Here is a 21,444-nt window from a genome sequence, read left to right on the forward strand (position 1 = left end):
TTTGCATATAACTATAAATGCATTTTTTTTAATAAAAGATTGTATTAATTTATTTGAAGAATATTCTTTGTCTTTATGTGCTCTATCCAGTCTTTCGGACGATGGCGATGATTATTCTGTCCATTGCTATTCGAAAAAGCTCCTCCGCACTTCGTACATCGGTCCATCCTCTGATGTTTTTCAGTCATGAGAGCTTTTTTCCTTCCAATTCCACGCCCTCAATTCTTTCCTTTAACATTAGTTGGAGGAGACGATATTTTTCGCCCTTTAAAACATGATACTCAATTTTTCTGCACTTTATGATCAGTAATTCTTTCTATGCACTCACTTCAAAACTTCATCGTTGGTAACTTTGTCGATCCAGGAGATTCGTAGCATTTGTCTAATCAACCACATCTCGAAACCTTTTAGACGGTTCAACGTGCCCATTTTGAGGGTCCGTGCTTTAACACCGTACAAAAAAAAATTAAGAACATAACATTAAAAACATTAAAGAATATAATTTTTCTATAAGTAAACTATTTATATAAAAAACCTATTTGTTTTATACAATACAGTTAAGGCTTATTAAAAAATAAATTTTATGTTTTTTAAATTAACGATTTTTAAACAATACTAATATAATTTTTTAAATAATGTAAATGTAGTAAATATATATTATCATACATAATAATCTCCATTTTTTACAAGTAGCGATTTTAAACATGGAAATAAAACGTGTTTAAGTCTTAGAATTAATATTTATTTAAGATTATAGAAATTGTGAGCAGTAAATTAATAAAAGTTTATCATACATTCACGATAGATTTTTTCTTCCGTGTTATGGCTCAAGCGGATCGAGCTCTTTCCTCAGCGTGTTCTTATTCACATAATTTGAAAAATTAATACCTCGATTATCGGTGGACCTAATCCAAGACCTAACCCAAGACAATATTGGACTTTTATGTTCATCTCGATCCCTTCTACCTTTTTACGAGCCACATGTTTTGCGACACCCTATATATATACTTTAAACATTATTTATTTAACGTCAACGCAACACTGTATGCATCCGGAAATGCAACATGTATTCGGAAGTTCTTTCTATCAAAAGCAATTATTTATTTAAATTAAACATAAATTTAATAAATACATTTTAATAAATATGTTTAATTAAGAAATTTGTTTCTTAATGTAAACTATTAACATATCCTATTTCCATATTTTAGATATACTACGCTCTGTTAGCGTGGACTACAAGTACGATTTTTTTGGAGGAAAGTCAGTACCTAAGAGGAAATGTTTCTCTGCCGAAATCCTCCAGCTTTTTGGAATCGGGGACTATATCGCCGAGTAAGTAGAAAGTAGATAACAAGTAGATGTATTAGAGAAAGAGTAGATGTATATATATTCATCAGCTAGTTAACAGTATTTAATTTTTTCGCTCCGCCTAATATTCTCGAATCTCGATTGAAACAAATTCCTCGATTTTTGTGCATGTAATTGTTTACATTAAAGTAGTCAGCTTCGCTTAAACGATATTGTATTGCTTACATTGCTTCAGCGACGATTCGATTCAACGGAATGCTGCTTATCTGCTCCTGCTGCGGCGTGCTGTGCAGTCTCCTTCTTTTATACGGTTTGTTCAAGGTAGGGCGAAATTTCGGAGTGTTAATTAACGTGTTGTATAATAATGCCCATTTTTTATTTATAATTGTTGAAGAGGTACAGAAAATTAATTTCAGAAATGCAGTAGAATTCCGTCTATTCCCATTTTTATCGTTACATTAGATTGTTGCATTAAACACTTACTATATTAGAAAATTACTTAACATTAATTATTAAATTGTTATTATTTTACATGTAATAATCCTTGTAAATACTTTCTATTATATTTCTATTACGTTTAACTAAAAAATCAGGCATTGCATCCCATTGTTTTACGTTATTATTAAATATAAAAATTCTTTATGTTATTATTTACTCTTTTTCAAAATGTAGATTTTAGTAAATATTTTTAGATCTATATCTCTTATATTTACAATTAAACTCAACTTTGAATGCGAAGAATGGTAGAAGTGATAGAACATACTTACGCTTCCATTTGATACGTGATAAAACAGTATTATCTCTGCTCCCGAATGGATCATTCGTATGAAAGCTGCAGGTATGACGCACACGCGTTATTCCCGAGAGATTCGTGCCATTAGACGTAACGTAGAACGGACGTTTGAGTAAACAATACACTACTTTTAATACATTTTTGTTAATATTTTATGCTCTTAACAAAAAAACTTACTTTTTCTAATTAGTTTCTGTTTTTCCTTAATTTTGACATATTCTCTAATAGCATAATTAAATAATTAATAGAGTGCACAATTTTTTAATTATCTTTTGGTTTAAAATGATTTCTAACTATAATTTAATTATACTTCTATATTCTATATTCTTAAACAGTATATATATAATAAGATAAGTATTTATTAATCTAAAGATGTATTTATGACTTTTAATTACTTAAAGCTTTTTATTATTTAATTATATTATATTATTATTAAGAATGGGATAAAAACATAAATAAAATAGGATATATATTGATCTTTTTATCTTAATTTCCCGTTAATTTAAGTTGTATATAGTACACGTTGCTTTTCTATTGATCAACAAAGTTTTTATACAGTAACGTATACATATAAGTCACCAATAACGTGCTACATAATCCGCTTTGCGTGCGTGATAATATTACGAACGATAAAAATCGTAAATATACGTGAGCGAATCAGCAACAAAAAAAACGAAACGAGAACACGTTAAGGATCTTAATTATTCTGAGTACTTACTTGTACTGAGTACTTACTGAGTACTCACTATAATAAATATTATTAATGAAACAAATTATAGCTGTGTTTATATGAAAAAAATGTACTTTATAAGTACACGGAGAGAATTTTCTCTTAAAATTTACCCTCAAAATCTGGTAATTGTAGGATAATGTATGACTTCGAGGAATTTTACTATACTTTTTAGTAAAATTTACTAAAAGTATAGTAAAATTCCTCGAGGTCGTACATTATCCCACAATTACCAAATTTTGTATACATTTATTAATATTAATAATAAGAGACACCAAATATATACACCATGGAAGCATTTTGCAAGTGTTACAAAAGATGTTTAATTTTAATTTAATGGAAATAAACATACTTGGCTTGTTACTCCACATTGCGTTTTATATTACAGAACGTGCCTTCATTAGTACACATAGTGCTTTGTTTGTATTATTTCAACAAAAGAATTATTAATAAAAAATGTATAATTAAAATTCTCAGAATCTGGTGTAGTATATCAATGTAGTACAAAATAAATGGTTGTAAAAGAATTTTTATAGATACACGGAGAAAATTTTAAAGTAAAAATTATTATGATGAATAGTAAGTGCCAAGGACAAATTATAAAAATGTTTACTATGCTTTTTATCAAATCATCATAGTATTTACACTACTAAGGGCCAATTTCACTAACTACGGTTAGATCAACTGACAGTCAAAGTTATTAAAGCGGCCAATGGATGTGAATACTTTAACATTAAGAATGACAAGGACATTTTGACCGTCGATTAGTCTAATCATGAAATTAGTCTTTATAGTACAATTCTCCTTCTTATAATCCGTGACTACCGTCATAGTACATAATAATTTTTACTATAAAATTTTTTTCGTGTAATATTACGTCTTCTTATTCATGGAAAGAACGATTTTTTTACGAAAATATCTAGCCAAAAATATAATAATAATTTTAAATTAAATTTTTTTAAATAAAAATGTTTGAATAATAAAAATTTGTGTATGTGCGTGAATATAATTTTGAAAATAATTTTGTTAAATTATGAAAATAATTATATAGAAATCAAACAGGTTTCTAGAACGTCGACACTTTTTGCGGTATTGTTTATTACGCTTTAACGTTTGCTTAATAATTTTAATAATTTAACAAAATTATTTAAATCTCTATCTAGCTAAATTTTTTAATACTTCAGGAAAATAATCTTTTTATTAGATATTTTGTAAAATTTTTCAAACGATTAATCGAAGCAAAATTAATATAAATTTTTTATTTTTCTACATATACTTTTACAAATTATCATTTGTTCTAATACAAATAATTGTTTTCAGGATCATAAAGTGTTGCTGTTACCATGGATTATCGTAATCATCACGACCGGTATCACTGACCTAATACATACCTTGTATTTACTCATTGCCACAGTAAGTTCAGATTGCAATCTCTAAAATATGTATACATTTTTGCATAATGATAATTGATTTATTCTTATAATTACATGTAAGAAACATAATGAAAAGAATTGTGTATCTTACAAACTATGTAAGAAACATAATGAAAAGAATTGTGTATCTTACAAATATGTAAGAAACATAATGAAAAGAATTGTTTTTCTTACAAACAATTCTTGAGAATCTTAAATATTTGATACGTGTAAAGATCCGATTATCGGATCAAATGAAAACTGATATTATATTATATCCCGCTATTATATCCCGCGATATATATATATATATATATATATATATATATATATATATATATATATATATATATATTACCCGTTAATCTCTTTTTTTAATCAACACAAGCGTTACAAAAGTAAAAATTAATTTTTAAAATTTAATAAAAAATATAAAAACGCACGTAATCTTTTGAATTACAAAATCTACTTTATGTATTCAGACTGTATTTTTATATTGAATTTATAATTAAGCCAACGTCAAGTCTATGAAGAATTTATATAATTTCAATAAACTTCTTTCTGTTTTAGAATTTTTAGATCCATTCCATTATAACTCAACGTTTTCAATACAATGTTTTGGAATATTTAAAATATATTCTTTTATTTCCCACTTATTTTTTTCATTTTTCTCTCGTTTTGAAACATTTGTGGTACTTGTGAATGTTTGGCTACCATAACTATTTTGCCAATGTTTTTTTCAAGAAAAATATTAAAATTAAACTTGGCAGTCTTTTGAAATATTATAAAACATAATAAATGCATTTAAATTGAAGACAGATGTAAATGTATACTTTATGCTCTTTTTCAAATTATTAAATAAAGTTTTTATAAACAAATTCATGTATATAACTTTTGCTTAATTAATCTGTTACAGCGTGACCTTATTCCAACAAAAGTTATGATCTACACGTTAAATTTCTTTCTACTTTGTTTAAATGTGAGTACATTTTACTTATTTTGATTTCTAATTTGCTACATTTCAAATCATACTAATAACTTTACTTCAAAATATTTCAGATTCATAAAATAAAATTATACACAATTCTAATAAAAAAAATAATTACATACATTAACACAGAAAGTATGAATTTTCAGTAAAACAAGTAAAAATCTTGAAAACTTAATATAAAGCAACTAAATATCGTTGTTGAGAAAATATATTCATTTATGCATTGCATAAAATCTCTCTCCCGCGTAACTAAATACAAATATTATTACAGATATACTCGCTATTATGTGTCATCTCACAGTATCAAGAATATTCAGCTGGTCGTGGCACCGCTGCACACGAATACAGGGTCAGTATTTTGAAAATTATATATAGAAGAAAGAATATGAAATAAGTTGGTAAAACTATAGAAAAACAAATATGATTGATTAATTAAGTAAAATTATTCTACTATATTGTTCTATTTGCAAACATTTTATCTATTATAAGATATAACTGTCGGATCCATGAATTGAAATAATTCTCAAAGTGTTTTAATACTAACAATAAGACAATTTCCAAACTAATATGATAAATCATATTATTTTCTAATATTACAAAAATTTTCTTTTAATGTAAAAGTCATATAAAACTAATAGTCTATATTGTCTAAAAAAATTACGATTTTTATTAATAAATTAAAATTATCAAAACAGAAACATGTATAGAATTATTTTTATGTCTTGACCTAATTTTAATTAATGCAATTGTTATTATAGAACAAAATTTGATTCAATCTCTTATTTAAAACAACTAACAATACAAAAGAAAGGCCCTGAGAATCTAACGCCGTTCTCTTTGTGTAAATTTATTCCAATATGCATTTAATTTCACTCTGTATAAAATTAAGCCGTATAATTATAATATAATATTAATATTTATACATTATGTTATAATATAATATTATAACTTAATATATAAATATATTATGCAACTTAATTTCGATCTACTTATCGTATTATGATGAGTACCAACGTTTGTTATCCGAATCTCAATAATATTAGATGTGTCTAATGTTGTGTCATGAAAACAATTCTATTTTCAAATGAAATCTTTCGTATGAATACTACGATTTTAGTTCATTTAAATTAAGATTGAACTTTTAAATTTGAGAGGAATAAAGACTTACCACTGGCTTCCAAAGGCATGGAATATCTTTATTATTCATAACCGCAACTTGAAAATAAATTTTTCTTTGAACAAGATTCAAAACATCGGTACTCATTATGTAATATGCGATTTAATTTTGTATAGAGTGTGATTAAATACACATTTTAATAATAATAAAAAAGCATTAGATTCTTATAATTAGGTTCTCTTTTTTTCTCTACTGTTAAATAATTATTATTATGTCACATAATTTATTAATTAAGTAATTGTACTTAGCTAATTATTTTTCTAAAAGCTTTACAGTAGAACAAATTTCTTTTGTGTTTAAATGTAAAATGACTTGCCATAAATTAATTATACAATTATGGAGCCATGTAATAGTAAATGGTATAAAACGAATAAGAAAAAGAGCTAAAATCTATGAAAAAGATACGATTAAATGCTTTCCGAAAGCTGAGCAAGCAATGAAAGCAAGATCCATAGCCACGTTATTACATCAATTGTCCCGTATTCTGAAAGAATCGATCGTCGATGTCAGATTCTGTTATATTAGTAGCCCTCTTTTTACATCAGAGATATGTCGCATTAAATTCTTTCCTTATATAAATTATTAATCCTATATAAATAGAATTCTTTCATACTCTTGAGTTTTCATAAAAACCAACAAACAACAAAGTAGAGTAATAAATTATAACAATGTCAAAATAACATAAAAATGAAATTATTGTTTGAGAAGTATCTTTTAATAATTATTTTGGAATATTTTGATGTTATTTTATTGTCGTGATGATGTTATTTACTTTGCTTAGGTCCAAATTTTACTGTATGTAATAGATTTTAGCAAATTTTCGAATATTATACAATATTTTATATCACAAAATTTTAGAAACGTTTCTGTTGTAATATTTTGTATAACACTTTGCAGAATTCTTTCAGAATTGTTACACATGAAATGTAAAATGTTGATACCTTTCTGAAAACTTTCTTCAACATCGGTGTTGTACGGGATATTACTCATTTTCCCCGTGCAATACATATTTACGACTCATGCAGTATCCTTTGAAGGTTCCAGTAGTGAAATATGTGACTCAACCACCAACTACGACCGCCACCACATCGTGTCCAAGTTCACGAAGAGGTGTGACCAATAACGAAACAAAGGCAACACCGACTCAGAGTCCCACAATATGTCACAATCCTCTGTTATCGGAGAAAAGTCCGAGTACTGGGAGTCGTGTATCACGAAAACATGTACAGTTTCCATCATCGAGTCAGATAGAGAGGCCAGGTAAGCTTCATTTTCAGGTGTATGTACATGTATTTCTCGTTTTGAAAAGAACTAAAAATAAAGTTACAAATCTAGAAGCGCGCGTGAGAAAGGAAAAGAAACATTGTACCTTCCTTATTTCAATTGTATCACGGATGAAACATCATTCATACTTCACGACACGGACCATTTTCATCACTCAGCTTGTTAAAATTTGCATGATAACTTTCACTTGTCACAGCTCTCCTCGGTTGTTACCGAAAATGGGAACATAGAGCGATTTTGTCTCGACTCAAGTTTATTTATTTAAAAAATAACTAAATTCGAAATTGCACTAAAACTTTGCATAAATCTTGTCAAATATTTTAAATAATTTTAAATAAATTATTAAAAGATTAATTTAATTTAAGTAAGAGGTATCCTATATAAGTACATAATATAAATACATAGAAATATACATGTATTAAACATTAATTAACGTATAAAAGTTGTATAAATATACTAAATAACCATTTTTTATTTTTATGGTTTTATACAATATTGTATAATAATAATATTCTCATTATGTTTATATACAATTTTAATATAAAATCAATAAAATGCTTTATATGCTGAAGAACAGTATATAAAGTAAATGAAAAAAAGGATTTAATTTAAAGAATTTATCTACTTTTCCTTTTCTACAAAAATATATTTATTTTACAATTAAAAAGTACTTACGTACTTTTTTAAACAAACAAATTTATTGAAAACGAATTTAATTTTAAAATATTTAATATATAAATGGTTAGAAAATATAATGCACATAATCTATGTCTATAAAATGTTAATAAATGATTACACAGTTAATATACACATAACTTTGCAACTAAAATATTGTACGATTTAAACATATTTTATTATTCTTTATACTTATTCAGGTGAATATAGATTGGTAAAATGTACTTCTTTTTATAAATGCATAAAGTTATTGCGTTATACAGTTAATACAATATTTTTACAATATATTTTTACTGTATAGTATAACATTTTGACTATATAATAATTTCATAAATTTTTCTTAAAACTAAAGTTTCCATAAAACAGGGAAAAAAATTGTGGTCACTGCATTTCATAATTCTGTGGTTTAGAGAAATTGAGTTTGAACAGCGTTCCCAAAAGTAAATCTCATTGATTTTTATATTTCGTTTTATATAATTTTTTAATTTTCCATGTAACTATAGCTAAAATATTTATATGAATATTTTACATTAATATAAATAATAGATTTAAAGTTTTTTTATTATTAAAAAATTTTTTATAGTTTATTTTTCTCGCATTACTTTAAAATTAATTTTGAAAAAACTGTTTTAATATATATGTATCGTATATTTAAAATACAAGAAGTAGGGATAGACTTTGTAGACATTTTGTATTAATACTTTTTAGCATATGATAACTTCTAGGAATATTATATGTACCTAAATTAATTTTTAGACAAAGAAACTAAAAATCTTACTACCAAAATCTCATTTACATTTGTCTTCAACCAATTTTAGGAACTCGCCCCTTTAAAGAATTATTTCAATACGATAGGGATAAAAATCTCATAATGCTGCGCTTTTTATTCTAATTGTGTGAGCTTTTAATTACGAGAAATAGCACTTTGTCTTTAATAAGGATAGTGCATATTGCTCACGAATAAAACAGATGATATTATTTTTCACAATATTTTTAAAACATTATTGCGATATTGCTGAAATAATATTGCAAAAAATCTTGACAAATACATACTTTAATAATTTTGCAAAGTTGCAACAATATTCCAACAAATTTCTGTGCTATCTAAATTGGCTTATGTATTGACATATTAACGCATAACAGCTTATTAAGGGAATCTTCTACTGTAAACAGCGAATTTCAGCGCTATTTTTGGAAATTTTTTGTGAGAAACCTATAAGGTTTTTTGGGACCGGGTTTTTTCTATTATATTAGTACACTTTTAAAGTTTATTTTAATATTTTATTTATTAAAAAATATTAATAAATAGAAAAGTTATAACGTTGCAAAATTATGCATGTAAAAAAAGTGTCTAAATTTTCACAATTCCAACTCTTGTAGTTATCTGAAACAAAAAAAAAACAAAAAGATTCTTAATTAGTAAGACATTGGCTATAGCCTCTACTAGAATTGTTATTAATAAAATTGAAATTTGCATTATTTGAAAGAAAAAATTCACTTTTTCATGATTTTTTTTGTAAACAAATTGTTGTAAAATTAAAAAAAATAATTTTTTTATTTTGATTAAGGTAGGGCCTATAGCGACATTTATTAAATACGTGTGCAAAATCCTATATCAATCGGACGATTAGAACCCGAGATACCATTGTGATCAGTTTGAAAAACATGGTTTGAGAAAAACACGTTTAAAGTTTTTTGTATTGATTTCGTATGATTGATATGACCGTACAAATAATGTTACTTACATTAATCGGCCATGCCTCCTGCACCGTACAGTGGATCTTCCTTGTTCTCATAAAACTAATTTAAAGCTGATCCCTACGATCCATCGTTTCTTGCATTCTGGGTGTAGACTTCTGAGCGCCAAACGCGCACCAAACACTGCTCTTTATTTCGTGCTGTAACTTTATTAATTTTGTGAATCTGGCAAAATCCTTTTGTAGACATATTATTTTCTATACTCAATACTTACAAAATATGCAAAAAAAATTTTTTTGATTTTTTGACCCGTTACAATACTTACAATAGAAGACCCCCTTAAATCAATGATTCTATTAGTAATTTCAAAAATTTGTTACTTAATAACAAAACTGGTCATTGTACAAATGATTATTATACATATAGACATACCTTCTCCTTTAATTTCTTGAAATTACAATATTTTCTAAATTATATTTTGTACACTAAACATACAATAGCATTATATCATAACATACAATATATTAAAAATTAATGATTATTAATTTTTAATGTATTGTATGTTATTCATAATTTTATTAATAATTATTAACATACATATATTAACAAATTATTAATTATGTCGACTCAAAATTTGAAATTATACATAAACATTTTTAAATATTTTTTTAAACTTATGATTAATTTATATATATATAAATTTTTTGTGAAATTATAACATTTATTGCTTACGTTAATATTAATAACCTTTATAAATAATAATAAAATTTACAAATTAATAAAAAGCACTTTTATATCTTAAACAACTCATATTTAGAATTGTCATTATATATACCTTTAAAATTTTATATTATAAGAATATTATATAAGAAATAATATAGGATATTTAGGGCCAATTTCACCAACAACACAAACCGCGATTAGTTGAAATTAAACTTCGATTACGCTTCTAATCCTTGATATTAGATTTCACCAAGAGCAATTAATCAAGTTTAAAAATGATCGACGTTTAAGAATTAACTGACCAATTTTGGTCGGTTAACGAGCTTAAACCGCGATCGCGACTGCAAGCATTGTAATATCTTAGTGATATATTTAATATATATAAAAAATCCCAGTGATATATTTTAAATACAAATAAGGATGCAAAGAGCGAACGTGCTAGCTTTTGAAGATAATGATGATGAGGATGAGTTTGTTGTTCGTCGACCGAGGTGGATACGAGACAGAGAAGATCACTTCCACAACCTAGATGATACAGATTTTGTAATGAGGTTTCGATTGTCAAAACGAACAGTGCTGTCTGTTTTGGAGACGATCGAAAATCAACTCGAATTTCGAACAGACAAGTAAGTAAAAGCCATTTTCCTCACAGTAAAGAGTACAAGATACTTGTATTTGGAGGTTACGTATGTGGGTAGTTACCTTTGATTTTGGCTTTTATCTTTGTTTTATTTTATTTAATTAATTTCTTTTAACAAAGTTTTGTTTCAAGTTGCAAAAATATTATTAAAAATCTATTTTTTCAGAAATAATTGTGTGTCTCCTATTAATCAACTACTGTGTGCCCTCCGTTTCTATGCCACTGGATGTTACCAAACAACTGCTGCAGATTTATGTGGTTTCAGCACTTCTACTGCTCATAGAATTGTGCACAGGGTCAGTTGTGCTATAGCTTCTTTGCGACCCCTTCATGTTCTTTTTCCTGAGACACCTTCTCAAATCCGCAAGACACAAATGGAATTTTACAATAAAGCGAGATTTCCAAGAGTTATTGGTGCAATAGACTGCACCCATGTTAAGTTCATAAAGTCACCAGGTATTAATATCTCTTCTATGTACTTTTTTATCATAGTATATATATTATCATAGTTATATATATCATAGTTAGTATATATGTATATGTTTTAAATTTTAGGTGGTGGAAATGCGGAGGTTTTCCGCAATAGAAAAGGATACTTCTCATTAAATGTCCAGGCTATTTGCAATGCAAATTTGGAGTTTACGGATATTGTTGCAAGATGGCCAGGCAGCACACATGACTCCCATATTTTCAATAACTGCTATCGGAAAGCTATGTATCAACAAAGAAGATACGGTAATGCTGTGCTTGTTGGAGATGGAGGGTACGCATGTACGAGTTACATGATGACTCCACTGGATCAATGTAATACAGCTGCTGAACATTTATATAATGAATCTCAAATTCGAACAAGGAATTCCATTGAGAGACTGTTCGGTGTATGGAAAAGACGTTTCCCAGTTATGGCTCTTGGATTACGAGTCAGTGTGAAGAATTCTTTTCCTATAATTATAGCCACAGTTGTACTCCACAATATTGCTCGACGTGCTGGAGAAGATGTTCCTCCTGACGATCATGAGATAATACTACCTGCCCCTTGGGACATTCTCCTAGCTGAAGGCAACATTGATGAAAATTATTTAATCAATCTTCAATGCCGCTTAGATAGGCCTAGACAAAGAGAAAATCCCAATCATCGAGAACGCCGTGCTCTTGTCGATAACTATTTTGAGAAGTAAGTTTTAGCAAAATGTAATATTATATTCTATTGTATTATTATATTGTTTTGTTGCTTTCTTTATCGTATAATTTTTATCTTTCCAGACTGGCAAATAGAAGCTAAAAGCTATTAGGGTGCGAGAGATATTGAACGAAAATAAAGTCTTTATTCAATTCAAATACTCTTACATATAGTATAATAAAAAAAGGAAGGTGGCAAGAAGAAAAGCTGTGCACAATATAATAGAAAATTAAAAAATATTGTAATGACATTAGTTTGTATAATAAATGACTTTAAACATAAAATTCTTGAAATGCATATAACATAACATAAGATAAATCATCACAAAATGTAATAAAAAAAATGTAATACATGCAATTACATTTATTATTACATTAACAAACGCGATACTCTTAGACAACTAGAATATATCACTAACTGTAAGTTTTTACTTGGAAAATTTGTTAGACAACTTTGAAAATTAGAAGAATCTTTGGTGTACTTGAATGTGCATTTCCAAGTTTTTTAGATAAAAACTTAATACATTCAATTTAAATTGCACTTAGTTACAAAAAATATATATAGAGACTAGAAACATACAATAAAAAGAGAAGTCTCAAATGAACTCAATATGAAATTAAATTATACATTCAAGCGCAAGTGGCTTTTAAAAGTAAAACATATAATGCACACAATATATGCAATTCACAGTCCATGTTCTCTCTTCAGTGTTTCTTCATCTTTTGCATTTCTTCTCGAAGCATTTCAGTACGCAGTTTCTCTTGCTCTGTTTTCTCAATTCCTTGTTTTAATTTTTCTTGTTCTTGTTTTTCTTGCAACGCCAGAATTCTCAGTGTTATTTCATGTTGTTCTGTTGCTTGCTCATTGCTAGCAATCAATGTCTTTATTTTTGTGTGGGCAAGTACATCTCCCTCTGACTGTTTAAGGATTGGCCTCCTTCGACTAGTTGAATACTTTTTAGATTTAATAGTAGGGGTGGATACTGTGGAACAAGACGTAATTTCTGTTGAATTGGCTGAAGAGGTGGAGCATGGTACTTGTGTGTTTTCTTTTAAAATGTCTTCAGAATCAGCGACATATTCAATTGGTATATTTATGATGTTCAAATCTTGATTTTGACGAAGAACAGAGGCTCTAGGTGTTTTGAGCATTGATGGTGTATAGGTCGACCAATCGCCATTTAAAGTATCCTGGAATAAAGCAGTGTATTTATTTAGTACAAAACTATAGAATAAATAATGACAGAAAAATGTTTCACAGCAATTTAGACCAGCTCATACACTTAAAAAATGTTCCATGTATGGTTGAAATAAAATCTTATAATCGAGGAGAAACAAAATAGCCACAAATTTACCTCAGGGATATTTTCTACTTCGTCATGAGTAATATCAGTATCTTCATCATTTTCTTTAGAGACTGTAAAGAAATTAATACAATTTGTGAGAGATTTAGATTAATGCTTCCATTTATAAAAGTGTGAGAGATATCCTACAAATTGCAAAATGTAGACAAGAATAATAAGTAATGTCGTAAATTTTTACCTGAGATAGTAGGTCCATCATTGTCAAAGGTATTCATAAAACCTTGAACATTGGGTCGAATCAATGTAATGACTCTTTCCAGAGTTGGATCTTCTTTAAATTTCTTTGGTGGCCCGCCTCCTAGAGCAAGAGAATTGGTGATTAGAAGTTTACCCATGCTAAAATGCACTTAGAATTTATGATTTTAATATGCAACCTACCTGTGGCAAAAATGCTTTGATTTTGTTGCGTCATAACAAATTTAGCTTTTTTCTTTAAGTTTTCCCACAGGTTTTTAAGCACCTGCGATTCCCTATCTATGAACGTAGAACTTGCATTAAATTCTGAAGCAATTTTCATCCACTCTTCATTTTTGGCACGAGTGCTGAGAGCATCAGTCTTTTTGCACTCTACAATATTGTAGTGCTTAGAAACTATGTCAATTAAATTTTTTTTTTCCGCAGGTTGAAATGTTGGATCTCTTTTACGCTTGACACTTATAGAAATTGAACTAGACATTTTTTCCGGTAAGGGTATTCACTTTTACTATGCACGCCAATATTAGGTTATGTCCATATATTTGCGACGTTGTCGGTGCTCGTTTAGCCTTAAACTTCGATTTACTAAACTAGAGTTAATTGCGTTACTGTAAAACCGGTGAAACTCGATCGATCATAATCGAGATTAAAATCTTCGTTTATGTAAAACAAAGTTTTACTAATCGCCGATTACAAAATATTTGGTGAAATTGGCCCTTAGATAAAACGTACAGAAGTATCAATAAGAAACAGTTGTGGCTGCCTAAGAAGGGAACGATCTAGATTCAAATCATAGCAATATCCAGAAACTCTCTAATGTTTTTCTCGTGCTACGTCGCTTAGAACTTCAGAATTTAGATCAAGCGGAACGTCCTCACAATATTATATAGAAACAGAAAAATGTTCGATGGCCCAGAATGTATAGTATGTATACTTTATCTGAGTGTACTTTCGAAATTGCTATATGCTGATATATTCAAATATGTAGGTAATATTTATATTTATATTATGTTACATATATTTTAAGAATTGTTTATGTTACATTTAACACATTTTATTTCAATATTTACCATTATTATTGTTGTTTAATCATTACAAAAATTATTAGAAAATGTGTAAAAATACGAAGCATATATGAATAATCGACAGTTGTATCGCAAAAAATGTAATACAAGACATATTTTCTACCTTCTGCTATTGCTCACAAATAAAGTCTAATTCTACAAATACATAAAATTTATATTTATGTATGTGCTAGACAGTTGGGAATAATGACAGTATTATATTATTAAATGTAGATACAGTAAATGTCACTAATGAATTTCTTTCCGTATTATTATTCGTAAAATTAAATTCTCCAATAACAAATGACGTATATACACTACAACAGGGATGGTTCTACTGCTGAAAATGAAAATTGTAATGATAATGATCTTTTAATACGCATACATTGAATAAAGTTTCAATTATAGGTCGGACTTTTTTTAAAACTATAATGTATTCTTACGTGTTTTAGTGCGCTGATTGCGGATATGACAGTGAAAATTGGTGCAAATTGAATTTTTATGGCAAAAATCATGAAAAACCATAAAAATTGTGATTTTTTCCATTTATTTTCATAAATAAATGGAAAACCATTTATTTCAGTAAATAATGGGAATTTAAAAAAATATTTTAAATAAAAGTTGTAGATCTTATTAAAATACATAGTTTATGTTTTATTGATTTTTGCCATAAAGATAATAGTTTTTAAGAACAACAACGTTAAATGTTCAAAACTTCATATAACCCATCCAACACAAACCAAGTTTTATTAATTAATTTTACTGCTTACTGAAACTACCTCAAAAAATTAAAATATTGAAGACGGTAATAAAGAGGGTGAGTGGACCTCGCTACGCGTGGAAAGTTACAAACTCATGAGGGGCAGTACAAGCGTGAACGTAGTTTCGCTCTGTAAACAAGGGGGAGGTGTGAGTGGACCTCGCTTCGCAAATCCAAGTGGCACAGGAAACGGGTGGACGGAATGCAAGAGGATATCATATTATATTGGATGAATTATATGAAGTTTTGAACTTCATAAAATATGGGCATAAAATATGTATTTCAATGAGATCTACAACTTTTATCTGAAATAATTTTTAAAATTTCCATTATTTACGAAAATAAATGAAAAGAACCATAATTGGTATGTTTTTTTCATGGTTTTTGTCGTGAAAATCAAATTTGCGCCAATTTTCACTATCATATCCGTAATCAGCGCACCAAAATATGTAAGAATACATAGTTTCAAAAAAATTGAAGGTCCTAATCGGAACTTCAGCCAATAATTCAAAAACAGATTTAATTTTATTTAAATTTTATATAATTTTATAATAAAGTTGTCATTTTAATCGGATTTAAGCTACTATAAAGAAATTATCTGTCATTTCTTGTTATATCTTACTGAACAATAAAATACTAATAATATTCAAATATGTTTTTTACTCAATATGTTTAATCAAATATGTTTTCTATAATACTACAACTTTAAATATGTTTTCTATATAATTATTGAGTTATTTAATCTAAAAATTACAATTTACTACACACACACACACACACACACACACACACACATACACAAAGTTAATAAAAAATATTTCCACTCTTTATTTGTTATACAAATATCGCCCAAAATTTCACTTTCTTACATTTATTCAATTCGTCACAAAAATTGTCAAAGTATGATTTTCGAGCAATTTCTGAAACGCTCTAGTATCCTTAAATCTTCTGTCACTCTAGCTTAAACTGTTTTCAGTACAATTTTCAACTCGATCAGTCATTTTTCGCTAGAGTTCACCTACGTGCTATCTGGAAAAAAAAGAACTAAACAGAAAGTTACAAATTTAGAAGCGTGAGTAGAGAGAAGAAATGTCGTATCTTTGCTGTCACGGGTGAAATATCGCGCACGCATACTTCACGACACATGCCATTTTCATAAATCAATCTGCTAAAAGTCCCACATCAATTTTCATTTATCATAGATCTCCTCGCTTGTCATTGAAAATTGAAGCATCGATTTCTTCTCAGCTCGAGTTAAAAGAAAATCATGAAAACATGCATAAAGTATTCCAAATAAAGAAATATTTTAAATAAAAATTACGAGAAATATTGCAATCCCGAAAATAATCATAGTTCAAAGGTACGTTTCATTATTTCTAAATAAATTCTTTACAATGAATGTAAGTAAGTGATGCAGTAAAAAATCTCTGTAATTACACAAATTCGGTAAACAATTTTTTATTTCTGAAAAATTTTGCAAACAGATGGATAGACAAATGAACGACCAACACCGTAAAACTATAAAATAATTTGTTACGTTGCATTATCTAATAATTATGTGTATACGCAGCGTTATAAAAATTATCTCATAAGAAAATGTTTTTTCTTTATAAACAAAACAATAACAGCTCTTGGTTTTAAGAATTGAGTTAAAAAAGAGGAGTTTCTTAAGTATAGAAATTATAGGTACTGCTACACAGATTTAATATTAAATACTTTTAATAACGCAAATATATTACATTATTATATTATTACATACGATACGATAACATGTTTAGATTCTATTTTAAACCACAATTTAGAATTTTCAGATCATAAAATTTAAAAAATCGGTAGAGTAATATCAAAAATAATGGTTAGAATTATGTAAAAAGAGTTACTAATACATTGCTCACAATAATTAACCATTCATTACTCTATGAGATAAACGCTTAGTTCACATTTGTTTTTTTTTTTTTCAAATTGTGTAGATTTGACATAAAAAAGTTAACTCTGAAGCTTTTTAACTTTTTGCTTACAATTTTCTAGATTATATTCGTATGGTTATTTTCTCAATTTTATTTAGTACAATTTTTATTAAAGACTTTGAAAATGTATGCTTGTCAAACGAGAGCAATGGAGAGTTAAATGGCTGTGTAGGGAGAAATTTAAGGATATGATATTAAAATTCAGAATTTTATTATGACATTAAAATTAGAATTTTATTGTAGAGTGTTGCATATATCGTATATATGTAATAATATAATAATGCAACATATTCATGTTTTTAGAGGTATTTAAATCTGCGCACTAGTATTTGCGCAAAATTCTATAAAGCTCTTTTTTTTAATTTGGTATCTTTTTTATATCACATCATTATTTGCAAAACATTGAATAAATAAAATTAGACTAAAATTCGTGTCTTTTTGCTTATTGAATTTTAATTCAATTTTAATATAAATATTAAATAGACAGACAAAAGGTTTAAAGATATAAATATCCATAAATTGTACATGAATGTTTCAGAATCCAATAGTAGAGATCCCAACAAACTGTTCGTCGACAATTGAGCGTAACGCGAGGACATGGCTGCAACTCAACGATATTTTAACAACCCTGATTACCAATTCTCCTCGACGATGAGCATAATAATTGCTCGTGAAAAATATAGATATAATTACATATAATTATTAATAACATGTATGTGATTGTATGATCTCCATGGAAGACCTATTATATTACTATTGTTGTAAATATGTTAATGAATTTATTGATGGATAAAGAAAAATCAAACTGATCTCAATTTAATTATTTTTCTCCCAATTTTTATAATAATGTTCCCAGGAGAGGAAGAAAAGGGAGAAATTTCTCAATTTCATGAAATTGAGATAGTAAATGCAGATAGTCAAACAAAAAAAATAATTATTTAATAAATTAACATCGAAAATATGAATCAAAAATTATTTGAAATACTCAATTTTAGTTAATTTTGATATCTCAATTTTCAATAAACTTCATTAACTCAAAATAATTTGATTTCAACTTGATACTGAATACTATTTTCTTATTGCAATTATTAATTTTTTTATTTAAGAAAAAAGTACATATGTATTTTGACTGCTTAGATTACAGAGAATCCAAAAACATTTTTTTAATTCCCAAAGTATTTAGAACGTATTCAGAGCTTTATAAACTCATATTCAAAATCTGCTTATAAAGATGTAGCGTGTTATTATGTCATTCTATATCTTTATCATTCATTACTCGTAAAACAAGAATAGAATGATGGAAACAGCACGCTGTAAGTTCTGAAGACAGGACTGTACTTTTCACTTCTAAGTAAATCCAATTAAAAATTTAATTAAGGAAAAAATATTTAATTACAAGTTAAAAGAAATAATTATTTATTTTTCTCCAGTACATAACGCTTGTAATATCAAAGTAACTTAATTAATTTTTAATGGTTTAATTTTTAACTTTAACTCATAATTTTTAAACATATAAACTTTAATTTATTAATTTTTTTTTTAAGTCAAAACTTTACTCATATAAAAAAATTATAAAAGAAAAATACATGTCAATATAAAAAGTAATATTAAATTTATTAAATATTGAATAAGTTAATACTCTATTTAATTAAATTAAGTTAAATTTATTTATGTTAAAAATTAAATAAACAGAAAAAGTCAATTAAAAGTAACGTTAAATTTAAATTAACTTAATGTAAATTTAAAATCAATTTTTAAAACCATATTTTACATGTTAAATATATATATTAAATATATATTATAATAAATATATATTGAATTAGAGAAAGTTATAATTATTTAAAATTTGATTATTATAATTTATAAATTATTATAATTTAAATAATCAAATAAATTTAATATTTTATGCGTAAATTAAGATTATGTGAAACAAAAAAATAGTCTTTATTATTTTAAAAGTTTTTTGTTATTTTAACCCTTATGTATACACCTGGGTACCCGAGTGCTCACTTTGTCGCATTTTTTCTTATAACTTGAATAAAAATTGAAATCTTGACATAAACCTTTGAATCCCCATTATTTAACTCTAAAAACACACTGGTAATTTGTTTTTTAATTTTTTGAACCTAAACTAAATTATGTTAAAATACATGTGCTTAGCGAACACATCCGGGTACCCACTAGATGAAAAATGATCTTTTGACCCGAGAATTAATTAATAACATTAATTAATATTTTATTGAAACAACAAGAGTTAATAAATAAGCAATTACAACAATTTTCAAAGTAAATTAGATTATATTTACATTTATTTAGCGCAATCAATACATATTTAATTGTTGATACACAGTGTTTATCGCAGACAGGCTTTTCGCAAACTGAACAACATTTTCATGATTTTCTGCGTCTTTGGAGCAGTTTCTTTGTAGTGAACATGATAAAAATGTCATTCATTTTCTACCAATACTGTCTCGAGGTTAAGTCAATTATCAATTCGCAAATATTTTGTCCAATTAATTGGCATCATTACCGTCTGTTTTTACTATTAATATTAATATTAATGTTGTATAAAATTAACAGGTTTTAAATTAATTTATGTTTATTATTTCCGATATATTTACATAGAGAAATAGTTTTGCATAATGTATAAAAATTGTGAGAACTAATTTTCCATTACAAAAAACATGCTGTTGCGACGCTATTCGTACGCTGTGAATTATTTTGCCTAATGTGATATCTTTTGCTTTTTAAAATAATATAATAACTAATTTCTAATTGTCAATTGCTTTACAGCACAAAATCATAGAACAGGTTCCAACACAACTAACATACGCCCAAACACATTTACGTGAAGTTTAATGAATAAGCAGCTGAAAAACCTGTAGATATCGATTTAACTGTGTCTACACATAATAATCGATTTTATTTGGAGTATATACTTTAAATATTAACTTCTCGATAACTTTGATATCAACTGACATTTCGTCAAAACTGACCGCGCTCTACCTGCGCACCGCTCGGAGACGCTACTTCTATTTTTTTCATGAAAGCTGTAACGGGCTGGGGGACTTGGAAATGGTTCAGATAGTTTCTATTGATGTTTATTTAATAAAGTAAATTGATTCCAAATGATTACGTTTCACATACGAACTCAGGAATTAAGAAAAACTAATGGTGGACACCCAGGTATCCTCGGTGTGTAACAACGTAGTAAACGTTGAGTGTGCACATAAGGGTTAAGTATCCTACTTTTAAATTTTGCATTTAAAAATTTACTTAAAAAATTTACTAAGATACATACTGAAGAGTTAATTTACAAGAATGGGTTTTATTTGCCCAATTGCTTACAGCTTTGGTTGCACACAAATTTTGAAAGGTGCCCGATTACCTACATGCCCGATTGCCTACATTGCCTACAACTTCGTTTGCACACACGAAAATAATTAAGAAACAAAAGTACGATTGCACACAGGATATTATTTCG

The 21,444-nt window shown here is 27.3% G+C and overlaps 2 protein-coding genes across 15 annotated transcripts in view; one reads left to right on the top strand and one right to left on the bottom strand.

Moving 5' to 3' along the window:
• Positions 1 to 21,444, top strand: part of LOC105834736 (putative nuclease HARBI1) — a 43,825-nt gene that overhangs the window by 18,330 nt on the left and 4,051 nt on the right. For 8 of the 14 annotated variants that reach the window (XM_012677415.3, XM_012677416.3, XM_028194436.2 and 5 more), the window contains exons 3-9: positions 1,209 to 1,332; positions 1,544 to 1,629; positions 4,152 to 4,244; positions 5,160 to 5,222; positions 5,506 to 5,583; positions 7,437 to 7,671; positions 18,499 to 18,769. In XM_012677415.3, the coding sequence (XP_012532869.1) occupies positions 1,209 to 1,332; positions 1,544 to 1,629; positions 4,152 to 4,244; positions 5,160 to 5,222; positions 5,506 to 5,583; positions 7,437 to 7,671; positions 18,499 to 18,542 (723 nt within the window). In that variant the 3' untranslated portion in view covers positions 18,543 to 18,769. Of the gene's footprint in view, positions 1 to 1,208; positions 1,333 to 1,543; positions 1,630 to 4,151; positions 4,245 to 5,159; positions 5,223 to 5,505; positions 5,584 to 7,436; positions 7,672 to 11,210; positions 11,418 to 11,597; positions 11,888 to 11,986; positions 12,606 to 12,694; positions 12,891 to 14,595; positions 14,659 to 18,498; positions 18,770 to 21,444 lie in introns of those variants that run through there. The other 6 variants (XR_004962136.1, XM_012677421.2, XM_036282671.1 and 3 more) reach the window with 6 other exon arrangements.
• On the bottom strand, positions 12,737 to 15,121 carry LOC114255602 (myb/SANT-like DNA-binding domain-containing protein 3). The gene is made up of 4 exons (XM_036282673.1): positions 14,353 to 15,121; positions 14,153 to 14,272; positions 13,966 to 14,027; positions 12,737 to 13,801 (listed from the first exon to the last, which is right to left on the bottom strand). The coding sequence occupies exons 1-4, from the start codon at positions 14,648 to 14,650 to the stop codon at positions 13,316 to 13,318; spliced, it is 966 nt and encodes a 321-aa protein (XP_036138566.1). The 5' UTR covers positions 14,651 to 15,121; the 3' UTR covers positions 12,737 to 13,315.

Source organism: Monomorium pharaonis, chromosome 2 (assembly GCF_013373865.1).
Source record: "Monomorium pharaonis isolate MP-MQ-018 chromosome 2, ASM1337386v2, whole genome shotgun sequence".
In the NCBI taxonomy this organism is placed as follows: Eukaryota; Metazoa; Arthropoda; class Insecta; order Hymenoptera; family Formicidae; genus Monomorium; species Monomorium pharaonis.

Bases quoted from the DNA above. Each gene is read 5' to 3' on its own strand.
- LOC114255602 (XM_036282673.1), bottom strand. From the start codon at position 14,650: ATGTCTAGTTCAATTTCTATAAGTGTCAAGCGTAAAAGAGATCCAACA. The intron at 14,028-14,152 runs GTAAAAATTTAC...ATTTCTTTACAG, and splicing joins TGATGGACCTACTATCTCAG to TCTCTAAAGAAAATGATGAA. The intron at 13,802-13,965 runs GTAAATTTGTGG...GCTTTATTCCAG, and splicing joins AAGTAGAAAATATCCCTGAG to GATACTTTAAATGGCGATTG.